The sequence below is a fragment of the Sprattus sprattus genome, assembly GCF_963457725.1.
Source record: "Sprattus sprattus genome assembly, chromosome: 7".
Classification (NCBI taxonomy): domain Eukaryota; kingdom Metazoa; phylum Chordata; class Actinopteri; order Clupeiformes; family Clupeidae; genus Sprattus; species Sprattus sprattus.
The window spans coordinates 28428367-28454782 of record NC_137926.1 but is presented as its reverse complement, the minus strand read 5'-3'; the positions used below and the strand labels follow the sequence as shown (position 1 = coordinate 28454782).

General features: G+C 43.0%; 1 protein-coding gene across 1 annotated transcript in view; it reads right to left on the bottom strand.

Moving 5' to 3' along the window:
* The window catches only part of cspg4 (chondroitin sulfate proteoglycan 4), a 38602-nt gene extending 12391 nt beyond the window's left edge, over nt 1-26211 (bottom strand). Inside the window, exons 1-3 of the mRNA XM_080842929.1 lie at nt 26098-26211; nt 4252-4415; nt 140-3700 (exon numbers count right to left, since the gene is read on the bottom strand). Of these exons, the coding sequence (XP_080699055.1) occupies nt 140-3700; nt 4252-4415; nt 26098-26167 (3795 nt within the window). The 5' untranslated portion in view covers nt 26168-26211. The remainder of the gene's footprint in view (nt 1-139; nt 3701-4251; nt 4416-26097) is intronic.
* Nucleotides 26212-26416: the final 205 nt, after the last annotated feature.

The following is a 26416-nucleotide window of genomic DNA, read 5'->3' as shown; positions in this document are numbered from 1 at the left end:
TTAACCCTTACAACACAGAAAGTATATCTTCATTAAAGAAAGTATTTGTGATGGTGCTTAACAATTTGTCCCATTGACTAAATCATTTTCATGATAACAGCCATGAACATTTCAAGGATATGAAAAGAAGAGATTTTACCTTCAAATGATCTTGGGCTATTACTGTATGTTCTCCCTCATATGAGATTAGGTTCTTGTTATTGATCACTTTGGGTTCAGACAAGTAGCCTCGTTTGAAGATTTTGATCCTGAATATTCCGTCTTCTGATAGTTCTTTGCATCGTACTGTGAAGCTAAAAGAATCTTTTGACTTATAACTGTAGTCATGGTGTTCATATGACACCACACCCTTTTTCAAGTCCTTCTGTGTGAATTGTGAGGCCTCAATTCCACTGACAATGATCCTCCCATCACTTGGGGGTGCTGTCACCTCGTATATAATCTCACTGGCATCTTGGACATACGCATTTGTGTCAGCGCTAAGCAAAGTTGTGTTCAGTGTCTTCGTACTGCCGTGGTCCATGACTGCGATGCTGTTGTTCACCACATGAAGGTATGGAACTCCAGCTTGAATCTCAAGCAAGGCTGTTGTCTTGTGCAAACCGTCAGAGACCTGAAGTTGGAACCTCTCACGATCCGCCCCATTGTGAACGAAGAGGACTTTGTGGTCCCTCAGGTCTGCTTGAGTGAAGCGGTACAGGGCCTGAGAGGGATCTGCAGCTGAGACTATATTACCTGACAAAATCCCTACACGAACATAAACCAGATGAGTATCATTGAAGTCTGAGTCGTTGTCGTCAAACAGGATGTCCTCCGTGGTCAACAACCTCTCTCCGTTCCGCACCACATTGAAGGTCTTGTCAATGACACGTTGTGGCACATGATCATTTTTAGATTGAACTGATATCCTGAAAGTTCCACTCAGGGACTCCTGTTTGTCAGTGCTGACACTGCCCTCTGTCTGCTCATATGCCTGGAAGGTGAAGAAGTCGTCGCCTGTTTCAGATCCATCGTGTTTGTAAATGAGCCTGTCCAAGAGCAGGTCTTCATTACTGAACACTCCAACAGCACCTTCAAACCTTGGCTGACCTGGTGGAGACTCTCTAAAGAGGTGACCATACTGTGGGCCTTGCAAAATTTTATACACATAGTCTGGTAAATTGGGTGACTCAATCCAGAGATACTCTTTATTTAAGATGTTCTCCCCTCCCTCAAGGACTGTCAGTCGCTCGTTGGTTAAAACTGGAGTGTTTGAGTCAGCCAGGATTGTAATTGGGAACGTGTACATGGGAGAATACTGATTCTCCGCTAACACTTTAAACTGAAATTGGTCTGGCACATCGACCGCTATTTGGGATGTTGGCATGTAGCTGATATGGGCACTTGCCAGTTCTTGCTGAGTGAATGTATCACCTTCTGTGAGATCTCTGCCTTGTAACTGTAGAGTCCCTAGGGTTGGAGGCTTCACAAGGATATATTGTATTGAATCCAGTTCCAAGGTTGTTCCAGTCACTGTTGCCTGAAGTTCTGCTTGTGAAATGACTGTTTGCTGCCCTGCCTCTACCTCCAATGGAACAATATTTGCCACCCTCACTTTAGCAGGTGTGATCTTGATCAGAAAGGTGTTGTCTGTCAGTGACTGTTGTCCAAGATGGACATCAAACTGAACATACTCAGTCACTATTTCTTCCTGACCACTTGTGTCTGTGCTGATGTACCTTAAACGGTTTTGTTCCAAATCTGACTGCCGAAAATAGGTCACCTTCCTTGGCATGTCATTACCTGCAGTGGTTGACTGCAGTTCACCATATCTCAGAGGTTGAGTGATATTGTATAAAACATCTCCATTTCTGGGAGTGACGAAAACAGCCAATTGTTGTATACCAATGGTAGAATTACCACCTTGAGATATAAGAAGACCTGTGTTGGTCACAAGGTTAATCTGTGGTTGTGTCACAGATAGCCTAAATGTGGTGGGCTCACTAGTAGATTGACCATCCGATACCATTAATTTCAGTCCTGCTCCATTTCCCCCCTTATGTACATAGTAAATGAGTCCATTCTTTAACTGCCTACACGTGAATTGACTGATGCTCTCTCCTGGCTGCTGCACATTCTCTAGATATCCCTCTGGTGTGTTTGACTCAGCCATCACACGGACAATCAAGTCATCACACCGAGTGTCTGAATCAACAATCTTTATGAGGTTGGGGCTCAGACGAGTGCGTCCATTTGCAGTGATCGCGATGTCCCCAATGCTCAGTTGGGGGGTGTCATTGACAGGGATGATTTCCACTGGAAGGACATACTGCCGAGAGGTTTTCAGGCAGTCTGGAAGGAAGCCACTACTATGGGCTACAACCTCAAGTTCAATCTGGTCACCATACCTTTCATTTCCGTCATGAAGATACTTAATTTTCTTACTGACCACATCCAGGAGTGTAAATTTCTTTGTTCGTCTGCTGTTGATGTTCATATCCACTAATCCATACCAGGGATCATTGACAAGAGTGAAAATGATTTGAGATTGCCGGATGCCAGCTGCAGCTATATCAAAGGTTGGGCTTAGGTTGCTTATGTCTAAGTAGGCTTCACCTCCTTCAGGAACAAGCAAGGTTGTGAAATCAAGAAGCTTTGTGACGTTTTGGAAGATTTCTGGCATGTCGCTAGTTGGGTTACAATGTCTTTCTTCAGGATTTACATCAACGTATCGAATTCGAACAGGGGCAGTGGTTGTGGGTGTCTCAAATTCGTCATAAGTTGAGTAATCATAGTCCTCACCCTCGCACTTAACATGCACATCTTTAGTGACCAATGCATCCTGAAGGCTTTTGTCCTTTTCGTTCACTTTAATTTCCCCCAAACATCCAATGAATGATTCTGACGTCACTTGTTCCTCCATCCGTGACAAGTAGTTTGCCTCTCGAAATACATCTTTCATCTTGCCCTGAATTCCTCCTAAATACAGATTCCCAATCAAGTCCAATTTATCTTCCCCACTTATAGGAATGGATACAGACTGACTGTCCACATTCATTTCAAACTTGTCAGAGTCGACCTGAACTCTAATTCTGTGCCACTGATCATCGTCAAGCTGTACCTTCAGGTTGTCAAGCGCCACAATGCCATTGCCCAAGTCCACCACCCCTTTCAAATACCCACCCACAACACCCAGAGCTATCAAGTCTGACTCTCGTCCAGGATGAAAGGCCAAGAGAGCGTCTTCAATAGTGGTCTTCATCAACAGCTCAAGAGTGTGAATGTCACTGCTGGTCCTGACCCACGTGGGCAACGAAACAAAGGAGTCAGGGCTGATGAAGCTTATAGCCTCCCCGTCGGCAGCTTCAAACTCGTCACTGCAGAGCTCCTTTGTGTCTTGACAGTCTGTGGTTTCTGAGGCAAGTATATCAAACTGATGAGACTCAAACTTGACATCAGCGATGCAGCCTCGAAACGGAGGGACAGCATGGTTGAGATATGACACATCCAAGTCGTCTTTGCCTCCGAGGAAAACACCAATATCAATGTTAAGGTCATCTTCACCTTCTCGCACATCAGTGTCAGTGGTAAAGTCATCAACTGCCATTGTGAATTTGGCTTCTTTCAGAGTGATGGATACATGGTGGTCCACAAGGTGGTTTAGCTGACGACCCTGTGCTGTTGAAAGGACTACCTCTCCAAACCCCATATTCATTCGTGCCTGCAAACAAACAAAGAAGAAATGAGGCATTTTCTATTGTGTGCATGCTGTGTGTGTATGTGATACAACAATAACATCGATGCATCTATCTTCATTGTGCAAAGCATTTGATACTAATTCAATTGCTGGAATGAAATACAGAGAGTGGTACTGAAGAGAAGCTACAATTCATGATTGAACCAAAAATGTCACTGGAATAGCTTTCAGATGAGTAAAGTCTGACCACATTTTAATTAGAATCATAAGATCCTAGATGTTATTTTTCTTCATAGTTTTAACATGGAGTACACATGGTTGTTTACACACTTTCTTAGCTAAATTGTGCCTTCCTCAAAGTCAACCCACCAAATTCCATTCATGTTTTTTGTTGTGCAATTGTGCAGCTAGCTGATTTCGTGTTTATTCTATAGAAATAGTACTTTATTATTTGAACATGGAAGTTTCCCATTTACTTGAGTGGAGTTTGAGATTTTACTTCATAACATTTATATTGCCCTCTTGGTTGCTTAGAAAATGAATAATTGTGATTGTTATGAAAAATGCATCCTGACCTGTAACTTGCCATTGTAGAGTTCTATAGACAGGTAGTCCTGAACACCTGCAGCAAGGAGAAGAAGACCACTCCGCTTGCTTGTCTTGAACTGCAGGGAAAGATGGAAGTTGGAGAGGTCTTGGATGGCATGTATCTTACAGAAACTGTCTCCAAAATAGGATGCTGTAGAAAGAGAAACAGAAAACAAACTAGACTTTAGCATTTGGTGAATTTCATTATTGCATTCACACTAAGCTAAGGGTAATATTACACCATGGATATGTGCCCCTTTTGTCTTGAGTTGTGACACGTATGACCCAACATGCACTTGGATACTTCCAGCTGGACCAGCTGTTGCTTATGCAAGAAAGAAAAGCGGCCAAAGGGATCTTCTCAATAAACCGGAGGATGTCTCTCGCCAAGACATTAGTCATTGTCCCTTGAGACTTTCTCCGCTTCAAGTCCAAATTGGGGTTTCCCAAGCATTTTATCACCTGTCTCGTTTTTTTTAAGCAACATAAAAAAAAAACGGCAGTCCACGATTTCCCATATTCTCTCAAATCAAACTGTCAGACCTCCAAAGCAGTGGTTTCCAGTGGCTGAGCCAAAAGATACAGCCCCTAAGAGCTTGTTTCACAACTACCCAATCTTACTATGGATCAAAGGTCACACGCAGAAAATCTCGCTGGAAGGATTCTATGCAGGCATGGGAGATAATAGACAAACAGCCAACAAGGCTGCATTTTCCCAATCTGGTTCCTGAAGGTTGTGGAAACAGTGCTATGGTGAACATAAACAACCAGCTCTTACCATAATATAGCTGCGGGCCTATTTGTTTAACTGCAACACATCTGCACCGGTGAATGTTTCAACTCCACTGCAGCTATCAAACTAAGTGGGACCAGCTAAATGTAATGTTTGGGGCTGTGTTATATCAAAGTACATACACAGCTATGAAGTTCAATTGGCCAACAGCCATTTGGATATAAGATTCCCACATGTCCTTATTATATAGTGCAACACTTAATTTGTCTTGTCTTACTAAATCTCTATGCATTTAGGAACAGACATTGCTTATCAAGTTGTTACCATACACTTTCATTGGCAAAGATGGGAGGAATCGTCTAAATATGGAGCTAAATCATCACAGTGTCAGTCAATATAACAATATAACAGCCAGATGTAGGTTTTGAAATTTTAAAAGTTAAATTACCCATACACTGAAGAAGAAATCTACTTGGTGATTGTGAACACCAAATTGATATATATATATATACAAAGGATACAAAGGAGATTCCAAAAAAAGATGTCATGCTTAATTTCTGACCATTTACAAAGTAGTGTTTTGGTGCTCGCGATTAGCATAGGGTGATTTTGCTTTACTAACTAATATGACTAATCACCCTTAGTAATAGTGCTCTACTCTACTCAAATCATGCCACTAAATGCTGTTTGCATGAATAATAAATAAATAAATAAATGGTTATACAAGAAAGTCTTAATATGGCACTCTAAACGGTCTGTTGACTGCAGCACTAACTTCTGTCAATCAGAATTTACTGCACGTCACAGAGTAGCAGAGACAGACTTTGTGTTATGCACAGTTTGAGGTGGGGGTTATTTTTACATTGCCAAAGGATTGTGCAATCAGGACTGAATCAGAGAATTCTGCGTTTGGCAGTAAACAAACACAGGGTGTCCAAGTGTAAGACAGGACAGGAGCCAATAAAACAGGAGTTAGTGAGGCGCAAAAGTGGGGGTGGGGGGGATGGAGTTGGGGACAAGAGAGTCAATTGAATTAACGAAAAAAAGAAAAGAAATCACAATCAGCTTCATGATCCTCCAGGCTTAGCTTTTCTTGGATAGCTCTCACAGAAAATGAGGAGAAAATATGTGACTCCAAACCGAAGCCAAGTCGTTCAGACCCCAGACTTTGTGGTTCATGTAGAGCTAACTGCAGCTGGTGAGGAGGGAGAGGGCTCTGGAACAACTGTTGCTTTACACCGGCCATTCACAGGAGAATAGGTGACCAGACATGGTACTCTTTATCTGCCCCAGACGTCTATGAAGGCGACTTCAGTGAACAACAATGTCATCTCTGCAGTGCCTGTACTGAAACAGCTGTTTTGTATTACTGGCTGCCAAACATCCATTTCAAGCATGGCTATATGGTGCTCGAACCTAAATAATCATGCTGGGATGATGGAGGGTTTAACTCTGTGTGAACTGATTGATAACACTGGCTTCCCCATGTGCTTGCTGGCACCATAGCAGAAAGACATTGTAGGCCAGAGTGAAAAGTAATATGTGGCGTGCCATAACTCATGAGTTACTGTTAAGAGCGCCTCAGAGGGTTAAGTAGAAGTCCAGGTAGTGCGGTGCAATGACTGTACAGATGACCATTTCTCGAATGAAACCATGTGAGTGGAATGAACATGGCAGCTCTCTCTCTCTCTCGCTCGCTATTTCTTTCGCTCTCTCTCTCTCTCTCTCTCTCTCTCCATTGAAAGGCTGCTAACCACACCCTGTAGTGAACAACGGCTTATTATGAGTTGTGACATCCCCGGCACTTTCCAAAGCGATGGCTACAATTTTATGACTGGTCTATGTTGTACTTCTGATGTTTAAAGGCACTGAAAACCGATGAATGAATCTTCCCATTGTAAGTGAAGCCCCCTTTTTTCCCTTCTTCCCTGTCCCCCCCCCCCCCCCCCCCCTCTTTGCTTTTTCCTACTCAACCCGTCTGCAAAACACATGAGGTTGAAGGAACAGGAAGCTGCATAACTGTCCAGTATGCAGCATAGGGTTTGATGAAGTTCATGGGTCTCAGATTAGATGTGGGGGCCTTGCTGGTCTACAAAAAGAGTAATAATTAGTAAATGTAATCATTTAAAATGACCCTGAAGGTGAGCGAGCTGGTGAGAGGCAAGCAGAGGAGGCAGAGATAAAATGGGGTTCACATATGGAAGGATAATCACAAAGCCACCCCAGCCTTGCATGGTTTAACCCACTGTCATTGCCAATTAAAATATCAGTTGTTGTCAATATCCAATAGATTATGAATGCGACATTGGAAAGACATTCAGGTCCTTACTTGAGGCATGATCGATAGACTTAGTTTGATATCAGGCAAACAAGTACAGAAAGAGGCTCCAATGATTCTGTAAAAGCTAGCAAATCATTTAGGTATGGCATGAATTGAAAGAAATCTTTATAGAAGTGATTCAAATCTAAATATTTGTGCGATTAATTATTGACAGAAAACAATTCCTAACAAACCCATCACCAGGGAAACTGACCTCTACAAACAAACCAGCTCATCTTGTGGTACTAGTGAAATCATGGTCAGTTGTCTATATTTACAGTGGTATTGCTTGTCGTTTTTTTTAAGGGATTTGCCTACGCCAGAACACCACAAGGGCTGGATATAATTTAGTGAAGCATGCAATGATGGGGAGTTGGTATCTCCATTTATAGATATGACATCAAACACTAAATGGGTACATGATTGTGCTTGTCAAAAAGTAACATTTCCCACCATTTGCACTATGAGTAAATCTGAATATCCCAGAGCAGTCTCTTTTCCCATATTATTCGAGGACATTTTTATAGGATGCTAAAGATAGTTGATACTCATTTCAAACTCATTCTTACTCATATTCTGTAGCGAAGAGAAGGTTTTCATGTGATCATAGTCAAAAGAACATAAAATACTGGCTCTGTCTTGGCAGTGTGCTCTCATTTGGAGCTATTATGAGTCATCATGGCTGTTCTGGCACATCAAGTAACTCATATACAGGCGATGTTCCCAGACCAAACATGACCAAGTGTTTGCAATCAGGAGCTACACTCCTGTACACGTAGCCTCTAAATCTGATAATAGTAACAAATCCCCCTATTTAGAGGCACCCCCGGGAGTATGGACATGGTAAAACCCAGCAGGCCATAGCTTGGGTGTTTTATAGAGCCCAGCGCTCTCTTTTGTGAACTCACCAGGGACCCACATTTACTACCATTTTGGAGCCAGACCTCTGTTAGAACTCCAACACTGAGAGGAGAAACAAAACATCGTTCTTCTTTCCTTTCAAATTTACATACATCCTGTCCCTCTGAGATTTGTGCAAGAGGTAGAGGCAGAGCAGAATAAAACATAAATACGGGCCCCAGTATAAATTACACTGCATCTGGCCACCCCTCTGCTAATAGTTAAATCTTTTCAGCTCTTTCATAAAAATGTACTCTGGGACACTGGTAAGGAAATGTCTTGCTGGAAGAAATCCGGAGTTTCCATATGTGGAAGACACAAAGCACACCACCCCCCCCCCCCCCCCCCCCCCCCCCCCAAAAAATGATTCATGACGAAGACACCAATGTATCTTTCCAAGTGAGAGAAAAGGAATAATATTTGGAGTCAGATTTTAGTTTGTGCTGGAATGTACTTGTATGAAACAGCGGGCACCAGCAACACATTCCAGAAGGGAGCCGTTGCCTCTCTTGCTGTTCCTATGCCGTTTTCATCAAAAGATTAAACCTCAGTCTTCGCCTCTGAACAGGAAACAGGGCAGATCTGAGAGGTGAGAGGCAAGCAGAGGAGGCAGAGATAAAATGGGGTTCACATATGAAAGGATAATCACAAAGCCTCCCCAGTCTTGCATGGTTTAACCCACTGTCATTGCCAATTAAAATATCAGTTGTTGGCACGCCATGAATTTCATGTCGGATTTGTTACGGCTCTTATGTGAATTTTAAGGTCCTTTATGATCACAAGTCTTGCCTCTGAGCTTGACTCCGACTCTGAGGAGTGTTTACCTTGAACGCTACATTTTCCATGATGGTGAGTAAAGGCTAGTTCGATTCAGGTTCATCACACCTCAAAGAAAGAATAATAGCCATCATCATACATGTGCTGCTTGTATGATTTCACTCACCTCCTGGTATTGTAGGAAAAATAGAAACCTCAACAAGGCTATTGTATGAGCCCAAAAGCTAGGTCAGGTTTATGACCAGGCAGTACAAAGAACATCTCTGTCAGGCATGGCAAACTACGGAAGCCATCAACTGCCAAGGTCCCCGTGGGTGGGTCTGTTGAAATAATTCCCCCCTGTGACATCAGAAGAACCCCCCCCCCTTCAGGTTTTCCTTATTTTCAAAACGGTTACACAACTGCTAAACTATAGCAGGCAGCCGAGACAACAAGTGAGTATCTGCATCAGACTTTTCATCTGCCCTTTAAATAGCAAATTAAGACGTAAAATCCTTGTATCGCCTTAGATCCTGTCCTTTTCCAAAGGCAATGAAAGGAGAAATCTGGTCGGGGGCCCTGAGTCCAGGGGTCCTGAGATTGGATTTCCTCAAAGGGCCCTTGCGTACACCTCAGGACACTGCTTACATTCTTCATGACTAAACTTTCAGATATAGTTTGAGTTGAAGGTAAATGCCGCCACCAACAGTGAGTGAGTCACACTTAATTGAAAGCATCTGCTAAGTAACCATCAGTGCCGCTGCTGACGTGACCTTCATAAACAGGACAATGCAAGCTTTTACCATTTTGTTTTTTTCCCCTCAGTCACTGGTCATTGGTCTGATAAATATCAGTTGGATGTTATGCTTTCAACAGGGTGGAAAATACTCAGTGAGAAGGAGAATGCTTTCCATTAATCAGGTCATGAATAGCAACATCTGGACATGTGGCCTTGGCGACAATGTGTTCCTCTAAACTAAGTCGGTGTGGTAATGGGCAGGCTTAAAGGCAGTGGGACACAGGGCCGTATTCTCAGCACCCTTACTACGTGTGCGCAGTATGTGTAAAGACCAGTGGCACTACTGTGAGAGTACAAGAGGCCCCATAGCAAACTAGGCTCACTCTGTACGTTAGTATATTTCATCAAGCCATGTTGCTGGCCCCTAATGCTTTGCAGCTGAAAGAACACTAAGGGACTGATGCTGCTCAGTTTGACTCGCCCTTCCCCCTTAAAAATGTCCTTTTTGTTTCCATGTAGGGTCCTGGTAAATGCTTTAACAGCAGATTTCTGGTTCCAGCAATACTGAGTTTCCCCTGAAGCCTTCAATCATGGTGTTCAGTTGCTGAGTCCCCCCCCTATAACCCCCACCCTTCAGTAAGGGGCCACTCCACCCATTACGGTCCGCTGCTTGCGCCACCGTTTCCAAGACGCTACTGTTTGAGGCCCCACCCTGCTCTGCAGGCGCAGTCTGCCATTTGGGAGACAGCAGGTCTGCCAAAGCCTCTATTCTCCCTCCCCTGGCACTTGTGGCTCAAAATAAACAGCCCTTTTCAAGGAAACCCTGAAATTCTGCAACGGCCTTAAACACCACTCAAATGTTCCACCCCTGATTTACTTATTCATTATTTCTGCAATGCTCCTGTTTTTTTTTTAGACGTCCCAAGCCTAGATTAAGGTTGGTCTCAAATACCATGGAAAATCTTTTGTCACAGCAAGCAACTGAACTGAAAAATAAAAGCATCCATAATGAAAAATTGATATCAGATACCACTAAACCAGAACTGTTTTCAGTGTGTATAGTACTTAGTACTTTAAGACTGGCTCCACTGCACAATAACCTAAACAATAGGCCATACCTCCACTGGACTGACGTGTAAAAGGCAGGTAGATAACAAATGGCACTATGGTCTTTACCCAGATCATTGACCACATTTTGGAGTTACTCTGGGATTAAGTTTCTCTGGGGTAGAATACAACTTGCTGTTGTTTGTTATGGTGTACCTAGTAAGCATTTCCATGCCCCATTTGGGTTAATGGTTTAAACATGTGGCTCCCACTGACATTCCCCTGGGCAGAAGATGTTCAGCCTCTCTGCCATCAGTCATGGGCTGCGACTCCACGCAACATCCTGTCACACACTGCACCCGTGTCCTTTGAACAGCCCCCATGATTTGAACAGCCCTGATGCGTCCACTTTTAGATCACAGCGTGCCTCCCAGGAGAAAGATACTCGGCCTCCCTGAAGAAACGCTACACATAGTTTGTCACGGTGCTCATTAAATAAAAAATGTTTTAAAAACAGAGAAAAAATATATTCCCCCTCTATTTGCATTTCTGTGATAAGCATCACAAAGCAATTTAATTCCTCGCTATCTAAACAGCTTTTGCAGTGTTTAAGCAGATGTAATTACGCGCAATTGCACCTCATTGCCTGCAATTGTTTTCAATGTTATCTCTTCATTCCATGCGTTCAAATCAACTGCTATCCACTCAGCAGCAACCACCCCCTCTCCGTGACTGTGTGCAAGCTACTCTCAAGAGGGGCCATGCACTGGGTTTGCATTAAACTATGAACAGCCAACTCCAGCCAGACCTCCTTCATCTATCACTTTGAACTGGTCCTCGATTAATGCTGTTTCTAAATGACAGCATGTCTCTAAAGATTTGTATCACTATGGTGATATATATATATACATATATATATTTTTTTTAAATGGAAATATGGCTTCACGGTGTCTCAGTCACAGACATCAGGAGCAAGATTGTCAGTGTTGTTGGGGAAAGCAAGATATCAGTTACAAGCCGAAGACATGTTTGATGTTGTCATGGTATAATTATGTTTATGAAAGCAATTGTCTTGTCTGAGTGCAGAGATCAAGGATGCCCTACCTACAGATGGTTCGTCGAGATGTTGATGTAAAGCACACATCTACGGTCACATTTTTACAAATGATGGAGACAGGTCCTCAGCTTTATTTAGATTTATGAGCACATTTTTCCAGCTCAACGTGGCATGGTATGGTTCTTTTTCCCCCATTCCAGTCAGGCTATATTGACATTCCTGTCACTCAGAGACCAACGTCCATCCAGCAAACCTGATATCAATACTTGATGAACGGTTATGTACACCCAAGTGGTTGTATTGAAAGCTCGGGAGAAGTAAACCAAATGTCCCTGCTGTGACTGCAACCACTGTATTGGTAATATGAGAATATTATAGATTTGCACGGTGTACAGAGGATACATGTCATCTCTCTCTCCTCCGAGTCTGGCCCTGCTGTGGCCATGATGTGGTACTAAACATGGTGTCTGTGTCAAACTGTTTTTTATTTCGTAGGTAGGCCTACTTGCTGACACCCACTTATCAGGACCACTGTGGCAGCCTGGCTTTTAAATGCTCCAATCAGATGACCTCTTCCTTTGACATATAATTGACCTAAAACATACTTGTGCATTAGCGCTGTCCATGCATTCATTTCTATTCCTGTCATTTAGTGCATGCTCTCATATGGCCAAATGTACAATTTGTTGTTTTTTTTTGCTAACAAACAGTACATATCTGTTTTGCTCCATTGTTTTGCTTTACCAGCATCTCCGAGATACAAATGTGATATGCATATTCCCCCTTGGAGCTATATATCTTCATCTCTACTCCTTTCCATCTTATTTGGGACTAATCTATCAAACACCCTGCACACTTGATCTACCGACTCCCCCCCCCCCCCTCCTCCCCCCCCCCCCCCCTCCTCCTGAACCCCACAGCCCTGGTGCAGGTCACATGTAATGATTTAACAAACGTTACCCGGCGGCAATCTGTGGGGACACATAGAAAGCAAGTTGAGTCAGCGTTCAATCATTGCTCCTCTACAAAAGAACGGTGCTGAAGCCCCCTTAAACCTATCATTAAATCAAGGTCTTGCAGGTGCTGTGTTGTAAGATTCTCTGAAGAGACAGTCAGGTGGGGGACGGCAGGCAAAAAGCTACAGCACATCATTCTCCATGCATACCAACACAGTCTATGAGAAAACCACATCATTCCAGATTCACCACAAGTTTGACCTTTTGCATTGGATGTTTTCCCTTTCTCCAGAACGAGGGAGATTCTGTGACATTCTGTTATTAGAGGGTACCATAGGGCAGCAAGGAGGAACTAACTATTAGGTCGTGTTCTCTCCTCATTAAAATGAAAGCAATACACTGTGTCCATAAACCGAGGAGGGGGGGAATGAACTGGGGCCCATTTCACCACGAGGCACGGTAAAACTATCTGCAGATGTGCGCAGTGGTGCTTCCCCTCAAAGTAAGCATACTGTCTAAACAAAGTGGTGAGATGTCAATGACTGTAAGGATGTATGTGCCACATGTGTTGTATATGCACATAATGTCCACTAATATTACTCAAGGGAGTGGAGTTGCATGCGAAGGAACACCATATACATGAAGGCAGACATGAAATCAAAGATCAGAGATTGACTATTTTCATTTTCTTTGACAGCCGTTTTCAAAGCATAAAACAATGATGAACAGTAATAGTAAAAGTAAAGTCTGGCTCTTTGATGTTAATCTCATGTAAGTTATTCAACAGTTTGGAGCCACCAAAGAAGGCCTCTTTATTCCACTACACGCATGGTGGTGGTTTGTTGACAGAAAGGTCCACAACTGGGCTGGCTTTGGTGTTATCTCAGCTGGGAGGTTCAAACCCTTGCCCTAAACTTGTCCTTGAGACCAGTTGAAGCAGGCTATAAACACAGCCTGAGAGCACTATTAAAGTTATAGGTATTGTTCTAACTTCCTTACATAAAAAAAACAAGGACAAGTTCATATTCTGATCCAAGTTCATACTCTGATCTTAGCTTGATTGTTCTCTCCTTTGAACGTTGCTTTGGATTAAAGCGTCTGCTAAATGACTAAATCTAAATGTAAATGTAGAGTGTAGTTCAAAGCTATGCCTGTTGGAAATGTTTTAACTGAACATCGTTGCAGTGATACGAGGTTGTAAAAATGCCTGGTCAGCTTGGCTATAAAGAACATTCCTCAGCTGCAATTTTTTTTGGAGCAGAGGAGAAAACATCTCTCTTCGGAGTAATTTACCAACAAACAACCCAAGGAACCAATTTACAGACTCTCTTAATAATATTAAAATGGTGCCCCACATTCCAGTGCATTTCTATGTAGTTATGGCAGCACATGGCTTCTTGGGAAGGCTGAGATACCTTCATTGTCCAATTTCTCTCATTTATGAGTGTTTTCTTGGTTCCTCCTAGGAGCCACATAAGGCGTCATTGACGAATCAGACTACATAAACTTGCCATGTCAGAAGATCATTTAGCGCTAACAGGGTGAATGGGTTAACCAGCATTTTTAGCAGGTGATGTTTTTAAGCCACTTGGCATGGTGGCTGAGACTTATAATCATATTCAACATGTGGGACATTTTGAAGTAGCTAATACTCTAATGATACAGACTGCACCACTGACAGTCTCTTGGAAAAGACCCCATGAATAGACAGAAAGCTTTAAAAGTTTCAAGTGATCAGAGTTTCAGAGATATTCAGACTAAGAACTTTGTGCTTGTCGCCTTCCAGTGGGTGACAAGCCTACAACCACATGCGCGAGGGAATACGTCCTGGACAGACTCATAGTCCTTTTGGCCCTGTTTGAAAAACAGATGTATTGGGCTGGGTGAGAGAAGTTCTACACTGCACATTGTTGAAAGCACATGGGCTTTTGTCTTGGAAATTTCTGTTCCTCAGACAAGGGAAAAGCATTCCTTCAAGTGAACGTTTGGATTATTTATTGCATCAGCCAGTCCCATCCTCAAAGAAGAATTAGTGCGCTTGCAGGAACTGGGCCGACGCTTTGTGTCTTCCTGGCTGCTCGATGCTACAGCATTGCATGAGAAACTCATTCAAAACAGACTCGAAAGAAAAGGAGCCTCAAGAAAACCTATATGCTTCCCCCTATAAGAGGCCTGCGAATGTGAGGTTTGAGTATGTGAATGATTGCATGCATTTAACCAACATCTGTTTTCCAATGAGCTAAAAATCTGCGCATATCTATGTGTGAGTTGGCTTGATTGCATTGACGTGTAATTAGAACCAGAAGCCCGTGAAGCTGAAAGTAGCTGGTGTAGTATGTTTTAGTGTCAACCCCAGCAGAAGTGTATGGTGCAACATAACTTTCTCTTTGCAAGCTCAGCACAGTGTCGAGATATAGTCTTGCATTAAAGGCCTGATTTATGTCGGCTCTGAAGTAAGCACGAGGGAATGCCTACGTGGGCCAAAGCAATGAACACACTCTCATTTAATACTAGTTTAATTCTCTACAAAATGACAATGAGGCACATCTAACATCTCAGGTTGCATGGAAGTTATATGTAGAGTTTAACTGTCTATCTGGACTCGCAGAGAAAAATCATTTTATCATAGAAATGTTCATCATGTCAGGAAAGCAGTGACAATGACACTTAATTGAGCCAACATTATAACCCAATTATTTAAGTGTGGGCTATTTCACAGTGCATTAGAGTTCTGCATGGCCTCCGGCTTTCTGTTCTGACGCTCTGTTATGAAGTGCGATCATGTGTTTACCAACGTGTGAATGTTGGGAGAGAATTCCTCTGGAAGGATGAGTATTTTAAGGGGCCATCCATCAGTGGTAATGACAAGCAAAGATGGGCTGAGATGAACTGCGACCGCAGGACTGCAGCACCACCCCTCACAATGCGCTGCAGTATGCGTCGGGCTTACAGTATCAGCCCCCGAAGCCACAGCCACACGCCAACCGTAACCACGCAGTCACAGCTCTACATATGCACCGCCACCCGCAGCTGAAGAGTAATGAGCATGACAGGGTGTTGAACTTACACAGCCATCATACATGCAACTGTAGTTTGTGTGTGTGTGTGGCAGGAATACTATAGCTAACGTTGCGCATACAGTACGTAGTTACATTTCGTTCAATTCATTCTTGAGAAACATGCGGTCACAACCAAAGCACAGTGAACAAATCAATATAAAAAAAATCGTTCAAGTTCTTTGCTCTGAAGACTCAAACTGACTAACATCTTTCGTGTCTTCTGCTTTGTTGCACCTTGAGCTTTCATCTTCCTATGCATGATGTCTATTCCCCCGGGTATACGCCACTGCCTGTGTGTGTGAGGGCACATCCTAAAAAGCCAACTTGTCCTCTTACAACATGCAGCTAAGTAAAGGCATTAGATATGCATTTCCTCTGAGTACACCTAATGGAAATGTAAATAGCACTGCTAAAGTGACGACATTCTTCTTAAGTCAAATTCACAGTGAATTTTGCCTCTTTACCTCACCATAAATTTCTGCCCCAGGGGTGGTCTTTCCTCCCGGGGTCTTTCAGGGCTGAAAACAGTGGGCCTAAACACCACCCCCATCACTCGATGCTCATTTTGAGTGATGAAGTGCATGCTGGAGTCAATTAGGCCATTTGGAGCATATGGGTAACACAAACACACTTGCTTGAGTCTAGCAAACGGAGCTCTTTGAAGCGCAAGAGACAACGCGTCTAAGCGCGAGAGACAACGCCTCTCAGCACGCAGCGTTCTCAGTAGCAGTCCTGGTGCTCACATGTGCGGAATGTGCGCTGAGTTTTAAAACACACAGCTTTCCTGCAGGCTCCCTCATGCCAGACTTTTGAGGCGGTTTCTTTGCAGCTGCCCTGGGAAGAAAACGTTTCTTTTTTTACTTTTTATGAGGCGGAGGGCGAATCCACCTCAGACAGGAGGGGCCGGGTGGGACACGTGAAACTGCACCGAAAAAGCAAACAAGTCGCGTGAAAAGATATTTTTCACAGGTCTACTGTTTTAAAAAAGGGGCCTTTGTGCTGACTTAACCTGTAGGCTTCTGGTTATTTGGCCAACAACTCACTCCATTAAAAAAAAGGAAAAAAGAGGTTTCAGAATCAACTGATGCCCCGAGACAAAAATGACTAAGTTTATGTGTTGTAACAAATATTTATAGCAACATTAGGTCAGAATAAGTTCTTCTGCTGTGTCTACTGGCCACATGGTTAGACAGTGCTGGACTGAGGTTAAGGGCGTTGGTTGTGTTACCAGTGCATCAAATCCCTCTCTACCATGGCAACAGCAGACGGACATTTATAATATAACATTCAACCAAAATGGTTTCCATAATCTGATGAACCACCAACAGCAGCGATCTTCACGTAAAGAGATATTAAATCAGACAGATAAGGAAGTTCATGAGGGTTTGTGCATTCATAAAAGTATATGTTTTAAATTCTCCTTTCAAATCCAGCAAACAAATGAAGTACAAGCTACTTTTAGAAAAAACTCCTTAACCACTGTGTTATACCATTTTCCTGTTATGCATTCTAGAAACATAATCTTGTAGTATTGTCACAATACACACTACAATGGCACCCCATGAATACAGATGTTACCAGCACCAAGGTTACACAAGACCTCTTGAAGAATGCCTTCATAATGGCCACAGCAGGTTCATTTCAAATGTCTCTGAAACACTGGACAAGGGCTCTAAAATAACTACATTAACTTGTAAATGCAGAGGAGATCTTGCTTTTCCTTTTGACTTAGTGGTTATACTTTGTGAATAAGGTCCTCGACGTTTATGTTCTGGGCCAATTATGGCCCCGTTATCAATGGTTTTATTGGGTGTTAGTACTCACTGTTTGGCACCCTGTTTCTGGGCAGTATTGTTGAACTGCAGAAAACCCGTGTTTGCACCACACAATATGCTCACTACAGGAAATGAACACCTAGAATATATGGATTCACAGATTGTCATGGAATGCATTACACCCCATGAATAGCACATTTTTTTGAATATAGTATTTAGAGGGAGATCTACTCAATTTTACCTTACTCGTCAAACTTAGCATGCAGCAGTGGGAAAGATGTGTGGTTATGTGAAGCCAAACGTTATCAAGGCATGATACTAAAGCCAGTTAATGACGGTGCATGAAAACTGACCATATCTTGCTGTATTTGGGGTCCAGACACCTGAACAGAGTTGACACTCCCATGTTCTTTTCTCTTTCTCCAGTTGTACAAAGATTCACAATATCAAGTCGCAAACCCTTCCTACACTCAACCACAGAGTGTTCCTGGAATTTTACACAAAGCCAGATGTCAGGTGACGCCTGAACTTTCTCATTCCAACAATGTGAGATTTGGGATATAGATTATGCTCCATTCCCATATGAAAAGCATTTCATTTTTCTTTTTTACTTTCTTTAAGTGTGATGACTAAAACATGTCCAGTGAAGTCCATGTTGGGGTTGACAGAACACTCAAAAAAGACGTTCAGGAGTAGCTTGTGTATGCAGAAGTTATGTAATTGGAAGTTATTATAGCTTCTTTATTAGGGTATATTTATAAAATGAATGAAACAACTAGCTTTTAGTGGGATTACATCAGGGCATTCCATTGTTTCTTATCTAATGTGGTTTTTATGTACATTGTGTCATGTATTTAATAACCATGAAAATTCAAGGGACAGTCTTGTTCTGTTTGTGTGGATTTGGCTCTACCCACTTTAAAAAAAACTCAAACATCTGGGTGAAGCATGCAATGATTAGTATTTTATTTCTCTGAATTCAAAACATTCCTTTATTATTCACTTGCGTTTTTTAATAATGTTTGAAGACCTTGGAATCATAAGATTCTGCCTAAATATTTTCCGATTTTAAGATGAGCCTTCTGCCCATTAAGTAATGATTGTATAGCAACTATGGTCATTTAAAGATGAACCTTCTGCCTTTTAAGTAATGATTGTATAGCACCTATTGACATTTAAAGCAATACTATGGAGTTAAGGGCCAATAAACATTTGATTCCATTGGCAAGTCCAAATATAATTGCGCTCCTGATGCGTCACCTCATGGGTAGTCAAGTGATCATATATTGGAGCTGACAGTAACACCCTTTTGGGATCTGCTTAACTGTGTAAATACTTGGTTATAAGTGCAGGCATCGTTTATTTTAGCGTTTGTTATTAATAAAGAAAAATCTATTCAGACATGGATTACAAATCATTCAGCCTATGTTTAGCAAATGTTTTTAGTTGAGCTCAAATTGTTCCTGCCATAATACTATTGCCTATAGATTGTCGCTCAAAAATAGATTTTATGTTGAAAATCAAATCAAATTTGTTTTGCTGTACAGCTGTTAAAAAAGGCTACAGCACAATTTGGCAGGTTGGGACACAAAATGACTGAGTATATCGTATAACTCCATATACAACTATACAACCATATACAATGAACCACTCATTTGCTACGAATAACTCGGCGTAATGACACTAGAAACTGAGCTAAATTTGAAAAGTGATGCAACTACAGTTTGAAATGGGAGCCACTGAGAATGAGAGTGTGTCTTCTCCCAAGATCGATGTCATGTGATTCTGAACCCGGCACAAGCCAGACGGCCTTCACTTTCAGCTGCAGTGGCTCAACAGTAGACAGTTCTTCCTCTGGATATTTAGGGCCTTTCGTGACTAAGGGATGACGACATGGCTGCAAACAAACTGCATCTGGATGTGTGTTCATGGGAGAGTAGCCCCCACCATTCACCAGCACCCGGGACCCACTCCGACACACAAAGCTTGCATTGCTCTCCCTCTCCCTCTCCCTCTCCCTCTCCCTCTCCATATGCACGTTGTGACTATATTTATCCAGCACACTGGTTTCAAGCTTGTCAGCAGCCAGAGGCCCAGCCCTTCTCAGGTCACTTGATTCTCTCTCTCCAGGGGTCTGGGCAATGACAAAGACCTGGGCGCAAATTACTCATAACACTTCAGGTCTGACAGAGTCTGATAGGATAGGAGTTAGCCCTGACAAGACTCTGACAAGGCTTCGCTCCCTGTTGGAAATGCTCTCTCAAATTCCTCTGCCCACTTAGAACCGGATGGTGGCAAGCCATGTCTTTGTGAAGGGATATTCATATTTCATCCAGCAGGGTGAACAAAGAATATTTATTTTAAAGTCTCTGGAAACAGTAGGATTTCAAAAGTGTTTTTTTTTTTTTTTTTTGAAACCTGGGTGGACACTGCTCAGAAACCGCAGACATGGAAATAGAAAAAGAAAACTGAAGAAAAGAGAACACCCTTGAGATCCATGCTGTGCATTCCTTCCATAAGTCCAGTTTTAAGGGAGAGAGAAAAAGAGAGAGAGAGAGAGAGAGAGAGAGAGAGAGACAGAGAGAGAGAGAGACAGAGAGAGAGAGAGAGAGCGAGAGAGAGAGAGAAACAAATTTAGGACCAAGACAGATCAACCGTAAATGATTGTCCCTAGATTCTTGGAGCTACAGACCATGTTTATTTTGCCGAGATGAGAAATGGAGGTGGTCTGTTTCTGAGGCCTGCGGCTAAGGAGCCGGTCTTCTGTCACAGAGTGTCTCTGATGTCTGCTTCCCTCCCGGGCTGTCTCATGACTCAGTGACTCATCGCTCCTCCCCTGGGTTTTCACCCTCGTCCGGTGGCAGCGGATCTCGGGCACCCCTGAATCGGCCTTCATTAGTCACTAAACCATGTGAACCACCACTAAAAACCACTCAAGCCCCGGAGAGCTTTTTACAGCAGTACTGGTCTCCAAGCAACAAAAACACAGAATTGCCTTATCATTATGTGCAGATGGGCAGCATCAGATTTGCCATCTGATCATTGGGACTTCTAACATGCCTGTGTCTATATGGTTGTGTCTAAGTGCTAAAAAAGACATTCTGTGGCTCTGGTTATGAGGTTTCAGTTGTGAACTGATGCGATAAAAGCGTTGTACATGAACTATTTCCCATAGAAGTGCTTGCAACAGAAAAAGAATCTTCTTAAATACTTGTCTGATAATGGTTAGCATAACATCCTTGAAGATACGATCAGAAAGTTTTTTCTTTATCCAAAAGACTTGCCTATGTAAGGAAACTAAGTACAAGGCACTTAAATCAAAATTCTAGCAATACAATAACTGCCAAACCAGATGCAAGACTGACTGATAAGTTAGAAAATATTTAGAAATAAGATAAGGAAATTATCATTTTACAGCCTAGTGTCATGGTATCCTAAAACAACAATGTTACAAGTTACTATCTTGGCTGATGTTTGTCTTTATTTTCAACAGTCTCTTACTCCAGAAAGATGGAAAACCACAGTCAACTCCTTAGGAACGTTCTCGCCAAGTGCTTTTTTTGGTCACAGATTGCCTCACCATATAAGACACAGTGGAAACAAGCGCACTACAAACATCTGTTCCTGCATAGTTTCTTCACATTTACAGATATGTGTGTATAGAGTCCTCTGAAGCTGAACTTTTCTAAAGAATTAACATGAAACATAAATGTGCTGAAGAAGGGCTTTCTCTGACTGCCTTTTTAAAATTTGGGACAAAACAGGATGGAACTTTTCAAGAAAACAAACACGGCGTGAGACACGGCTGAGGGCTGCCAAGTCACAGCTCTCTCATAAAATATGCACGAATGGCATCCTCCAAATATACTAGACAATGTCACTTGACAAGTCGGTGTAGCTGCAAACAACATAGTGTTGGTATGATGGCAAATGGTTGCCCTTTCAAGAGCACGTTTCATAATAGTATAGTATAGTATAGCAATCACAAATAAATGATAGCCACTCTGTCACCTTTTGTAATGATGCCCAGCTGAATCTGACTGAGAAGGAGGATGGAGAATCATTTAGGGTTAGGTTCAGATGGATTGTTGACTTAACTTCACTTACACAACAAGAAAAAAAACATGGCAGCATTCCACAGAGTGCCCCCTGACCCCACTGCTCAGGACAGTCACACATTGTGTAGGGTTGACACCTCGCGTGTGTGTGTTCTTTTACCACAAAATGGAAGCTGTGAATGTTGCAGGGAGGTTGGTATTCCAATGACCTGAGCCAAAGTAGCACTGAATAATGCAGAGGCAACTGGCTAACCATATTTAAGATCACTAGAGTTAACATACAGGCAACTCAGTCCAGTCTGCTTTATGATGCATCTGTATGATGGTGTTTGCCTCCAGCCACTGCCTTACAGGACATCAATAAATCAGGACAGCAGCTGAAGACGGCTCAAAGTTGACGTCCAAAGCAGGCGGGATGAGAAGAGGAGGCTTCTGCACTTCATTAAAGCACTCTCTGACTTGACTTTTTCTTCTTTTTATGAAGCTGTAATTTCCATATGGTTTAATAAAGAGGATTATAGTAGAGCTCCTGGACCAGTGCAGAAGTGAGCCAAAGATCTCCAATACTACATTTATCCAGCAGAGGGCCATAACAGCTACTGGGCTCAAACTGTGATACCTCTCAATTGTGCAAGGCGAGACCCAAGAAAAAGAAATATGCGGTGGTGTAATTGAGGGGTTGTTAACTAAGTACATGAAATGAAAGCAGGTTTGGATAAATACAGTCATCCACGTGTGTATGTGTATACTGGCGCCATAACTAAAGTTTATGCAAATGCCACTCCCTGGTTAGTTTACATTACAGTAAACAAACAAAAGACCCAGCTGTGAAGCATGTAGTATGCCATCAAACCTTGCTTTGACAGTCTGGTCCATCTATGTCCAGTGTTGAGGCTACCTGGGAAGGCTGTGAAAGAGGAGCCTACATTTCTGGTCTAATCTCATCAATTTCCTAAAGCTAATATTGTCCTTATTAATCTCCCTTGTAGAAGGCCATAGTTACTATGTTTGCTCTGTTAACTTCTGAGCCACACAGCAGCTCCTTGTATAGCTTCAAAAGCTCTTAGACAGGCGAAATGAAATCGCTATTTATTTAGAGTGTTGCCACGGTGACATAATAGACGTGAGGAGATCTGTTCTGTCTGGAGATGCAAATCCCCATACAACGAGGAAAATTAGGGCATAAACACATTACCAAACAGGCTGCTCTCTCTGAAAATGCAGATCTTGCGAGGAGCTGTTGAATATTGAATGGTCATACTCTTGCTTTATTTTCTGGACACACCATTAAAATCCTGCATATCTGGATTTTCTCTGAGTATTGGTTGTAATCTGCTTCAAATGTTGCAACAGGAATATAATAACATGCAATTCAATGCCCTAGCAATACAATGATGAAATTAAAACATACTTTTGGATCTAAACGATGACACTTCTTCTCTCGAGAGGGTTTGGGCTAGTCTGTCTCTCCTCTGCACACACCCTTCATAGCTGAACACACAGGCAGAGCCACACCCTGGTTCTGTTGGACGCAGTGATGGGCGAGGGCGTAAGCCGACTGCTGCCCTCACAAGGTGGCAGGAGCAGCAGCACAGATGGAGCTCCTGCTGCTCTTGGTGATAGAAGGCCGAAATGTAAACATGGTTTAGGAAGTGAGGTCAGTTTCACAAACATTCCAGGTAGCTCACAGGGTGACCACTGGCTCTCACTGACAGACTAAGGCTGGCGGAAAGATTTTGGGGGTAGGGGGACCCTCACAGACACATGTGGTTCCCATCAGGAGCTAAGCAACAGGTCAATAGGTTAGCAGTGCACATGGGTGGTTAGCGCTGTGTTTAATAGCTGTCTGGATATTGATTCAAATTCCCATTCTAGCACTTTCTTTTGTAATGGATAACACTTTAGGGAAGAGAGACTGCCTTGTCTTTATTAAAGTTGTTTGAGTGGTTACTCTCATTTTAACTGACAAGATGCAGTCCGTTGGAAGTTAAGAGAAGAGGAATGGTCACATTTGGACACATTCAAGGAGTGGCTGAGCACATCAACATTCATGCACAGTAAAATCTGGTCCAATCTCTGTAGCACACAGCAAATCACACACCTTTGATCCAATGCCATTGAGATCTGAGCTCAGAAGAGCTTCTTCTACCCAAAGTGCTAAGTGAGAGCATTCTTCTAAAGGCTTGCCTATTTTGGAGATCAGGGGCCGTATTCACAAAGAATCTTAGGGCTAAAAGTAGGTCATAAGTGGCGAATTTAGGAGAAACTCCTAAAAATAATGGGCGTGTCAGTCTTAAATGTAGGACTCCTAATTTTTTTTACTAAGAGCAATTCACAAAATATTTTATCCCTAAAAGTAGCACCTAAGTCTAGGACAGCTTAAAACTCCTCATGAGGACTCCTAAATCACTAAGACCTATTCACAAAAAATCGTAAGATGGCTGCAGCCGACTTGGAATTGATAAAAGACATTGCTTAAACCGTGAATATTAATACCTGTATTAATATTGTCGTAGAATTAGCGCGGGATGCAATGACGCCTTTAAACAACGATGTGTCCCGAAGTGAAATGTTTGGAAACATAAAGATTTTTGTTTGGCTTCGCGGAAAACGCAACTGACGACACTGGGAATCATCAGTCAGCCGTTTAATTCATCAAACTATCAACGCACTGTAGACCCCACATCATCCAACAGTTTATCCAGACAATCGCTTATTACACAATATCAAAGTAAATTCCATGGCGATCGCAGGAAACATTACAAGAATTCGTCCACCGTGGCCTGGATGTACCGATGACTGGTGCATTTCAACGGAGAGCGGTCGCAGGTTTTTGAGAACTTACCAGCTGGATGCCGCTGGGGTGACAGTGGCTATTGGGACCAGTAGGCTTTCGCCTAGGCTACGGTTCACGTTCGTTTCGCTTTGATCAATTAAGATTGGAGGGCTTGAAGGGCCGTATGTGCTGATATTTGAAGTGGTCAAGGGCTGGAAATATAATATCCTAACAGTTTGCTGGGTGCTTTAATTATTACTGCCTTGATTACATGCAATTGCCATATTTTATATTGATCGCTTTATATTTCTCTTAACGTGCTAAGTGTCATTCCCGTTGGATGCACAAACTTGTCATCATGCGTGTGCATTCTGCTAACTGCACTGTCCATAACTATTTAATATGACTTAATTTGAAGCCTAGGTTATTCTCTTATTTTCAGTCGATATAGTGGGATTGTTAGAGAGACGTCACGAATGAGTTTTTAATGAGAGAGCCTGTCAACAACCAATCACCGTCCTCACCCCTTCTAAACTCGTGCATGAGAAGCGACGTCATCCATAGCAACGGAGTTTTTATCTTAAGCTTAGGAGTTGGTATTATCCTTAGTATGAGTAGGTCTCAGAGCCGTTGTGAATCACTTTTAAGAAATTACTCCTACGTAAAAGGTTTTAGCGCGAGTTAGGAGCACTCCTAGTGGTAAGATAAAAGGCTTTGTGAATACGGCCCCAGAGGTTCCTCTGAAGAAAAGAAGTCAATAAAATAAAAAAAAAAACAACAGGAAACACGCCTAAACATCTACACAAAGGCGAGCCCATCCCTGCCAAAGTGCCATGTGTACAGTCTTGTGAGGGATCCAATGAGCCCTGAAAGGCATCTCTTCATTCCCCCATGTCTTATTTAGGGCAAAGCTGTTTGGCCAGCACCCACTTCCCTCCCAGACACAGCAGATGCCAGAGCCCCCCCCCTACCACCACCGCCACCTCAAATCTGCGAGAAACTCCTGGAAGGAAACGAATCTAACAAGTGAGGTGCTGCTACTGCATCTGAAATCTCGCACAGCACTGTAGGCTCATTGTCCGAGACCGGCAAAACCTTCCCCCTCTCCCACCCACCCTGAAGACTCACTGCCTTGTGTGAGCCCCAGCAGAGCTCTGGCTCACGCTCTTCCTCTCTCTCTCTCTCCTTCGCTTGCCTTCTCCCTCATGCGTCCTTCCTCTCATTCTATCTGAATGAGTCTTTCACAGCATGCAGAAAGGGGGACCTCAGTTCACCTTCCCGCACCTAACTGCCACACAGTCCTCAGTCACGGCCCTCCCACACACGTCCCTGTAAAAACGGGCTGCGGCGGCGGCAGCTGCAGCAGCGGCATCGGCACACTGACATAACACTCTGTCTCCTTCTCAGGACTCTCACACTGAAGGCACTGCACTCTCACAAATGCAATGACTAAATACAAGACACATATCTAACCCAGCTCTATGGAAAGGTTGTTGGTAGGAAGAGGGGGGGGGGGGGGATCTTGAAGTTGATTTGGATTGAATGGAGTGCTCCAGGAATCTGAGATGACCGCGGAGGACCCCAAGTGTCAACTCTCTGCTGCCCTGACAGGTCATGTTATAAATAGATGAAAGTCTGATTTAGATTTAGTTCTTACCTCCGTGGCCGAGATCAGGCAGACAAAGCAGGGCCAAGAAGGCACACGCTACCAGGGGCAGGACTCTCATGTTACCGGTGCAGCCGAGTCTCGTTCTCCATTCAAAGCACTGCCTTCCAGTTTGGGACCTGAGCAGCCCTGCAACTCATTCTCATGGAAGGGGCTGGGCAGAGGGAGGCCCCAGAGTGACGCCCTGCAACACCCCAAAAAACCTCAGGAAAGCCTCCCACCTCCAGTCTCAGCAACATGACGCCCCTGTACGGAAAAATAATGCATAGCCCTGCCCTTCTCGCTCTCTCTCTCTCTTTTTCCCCTTCTC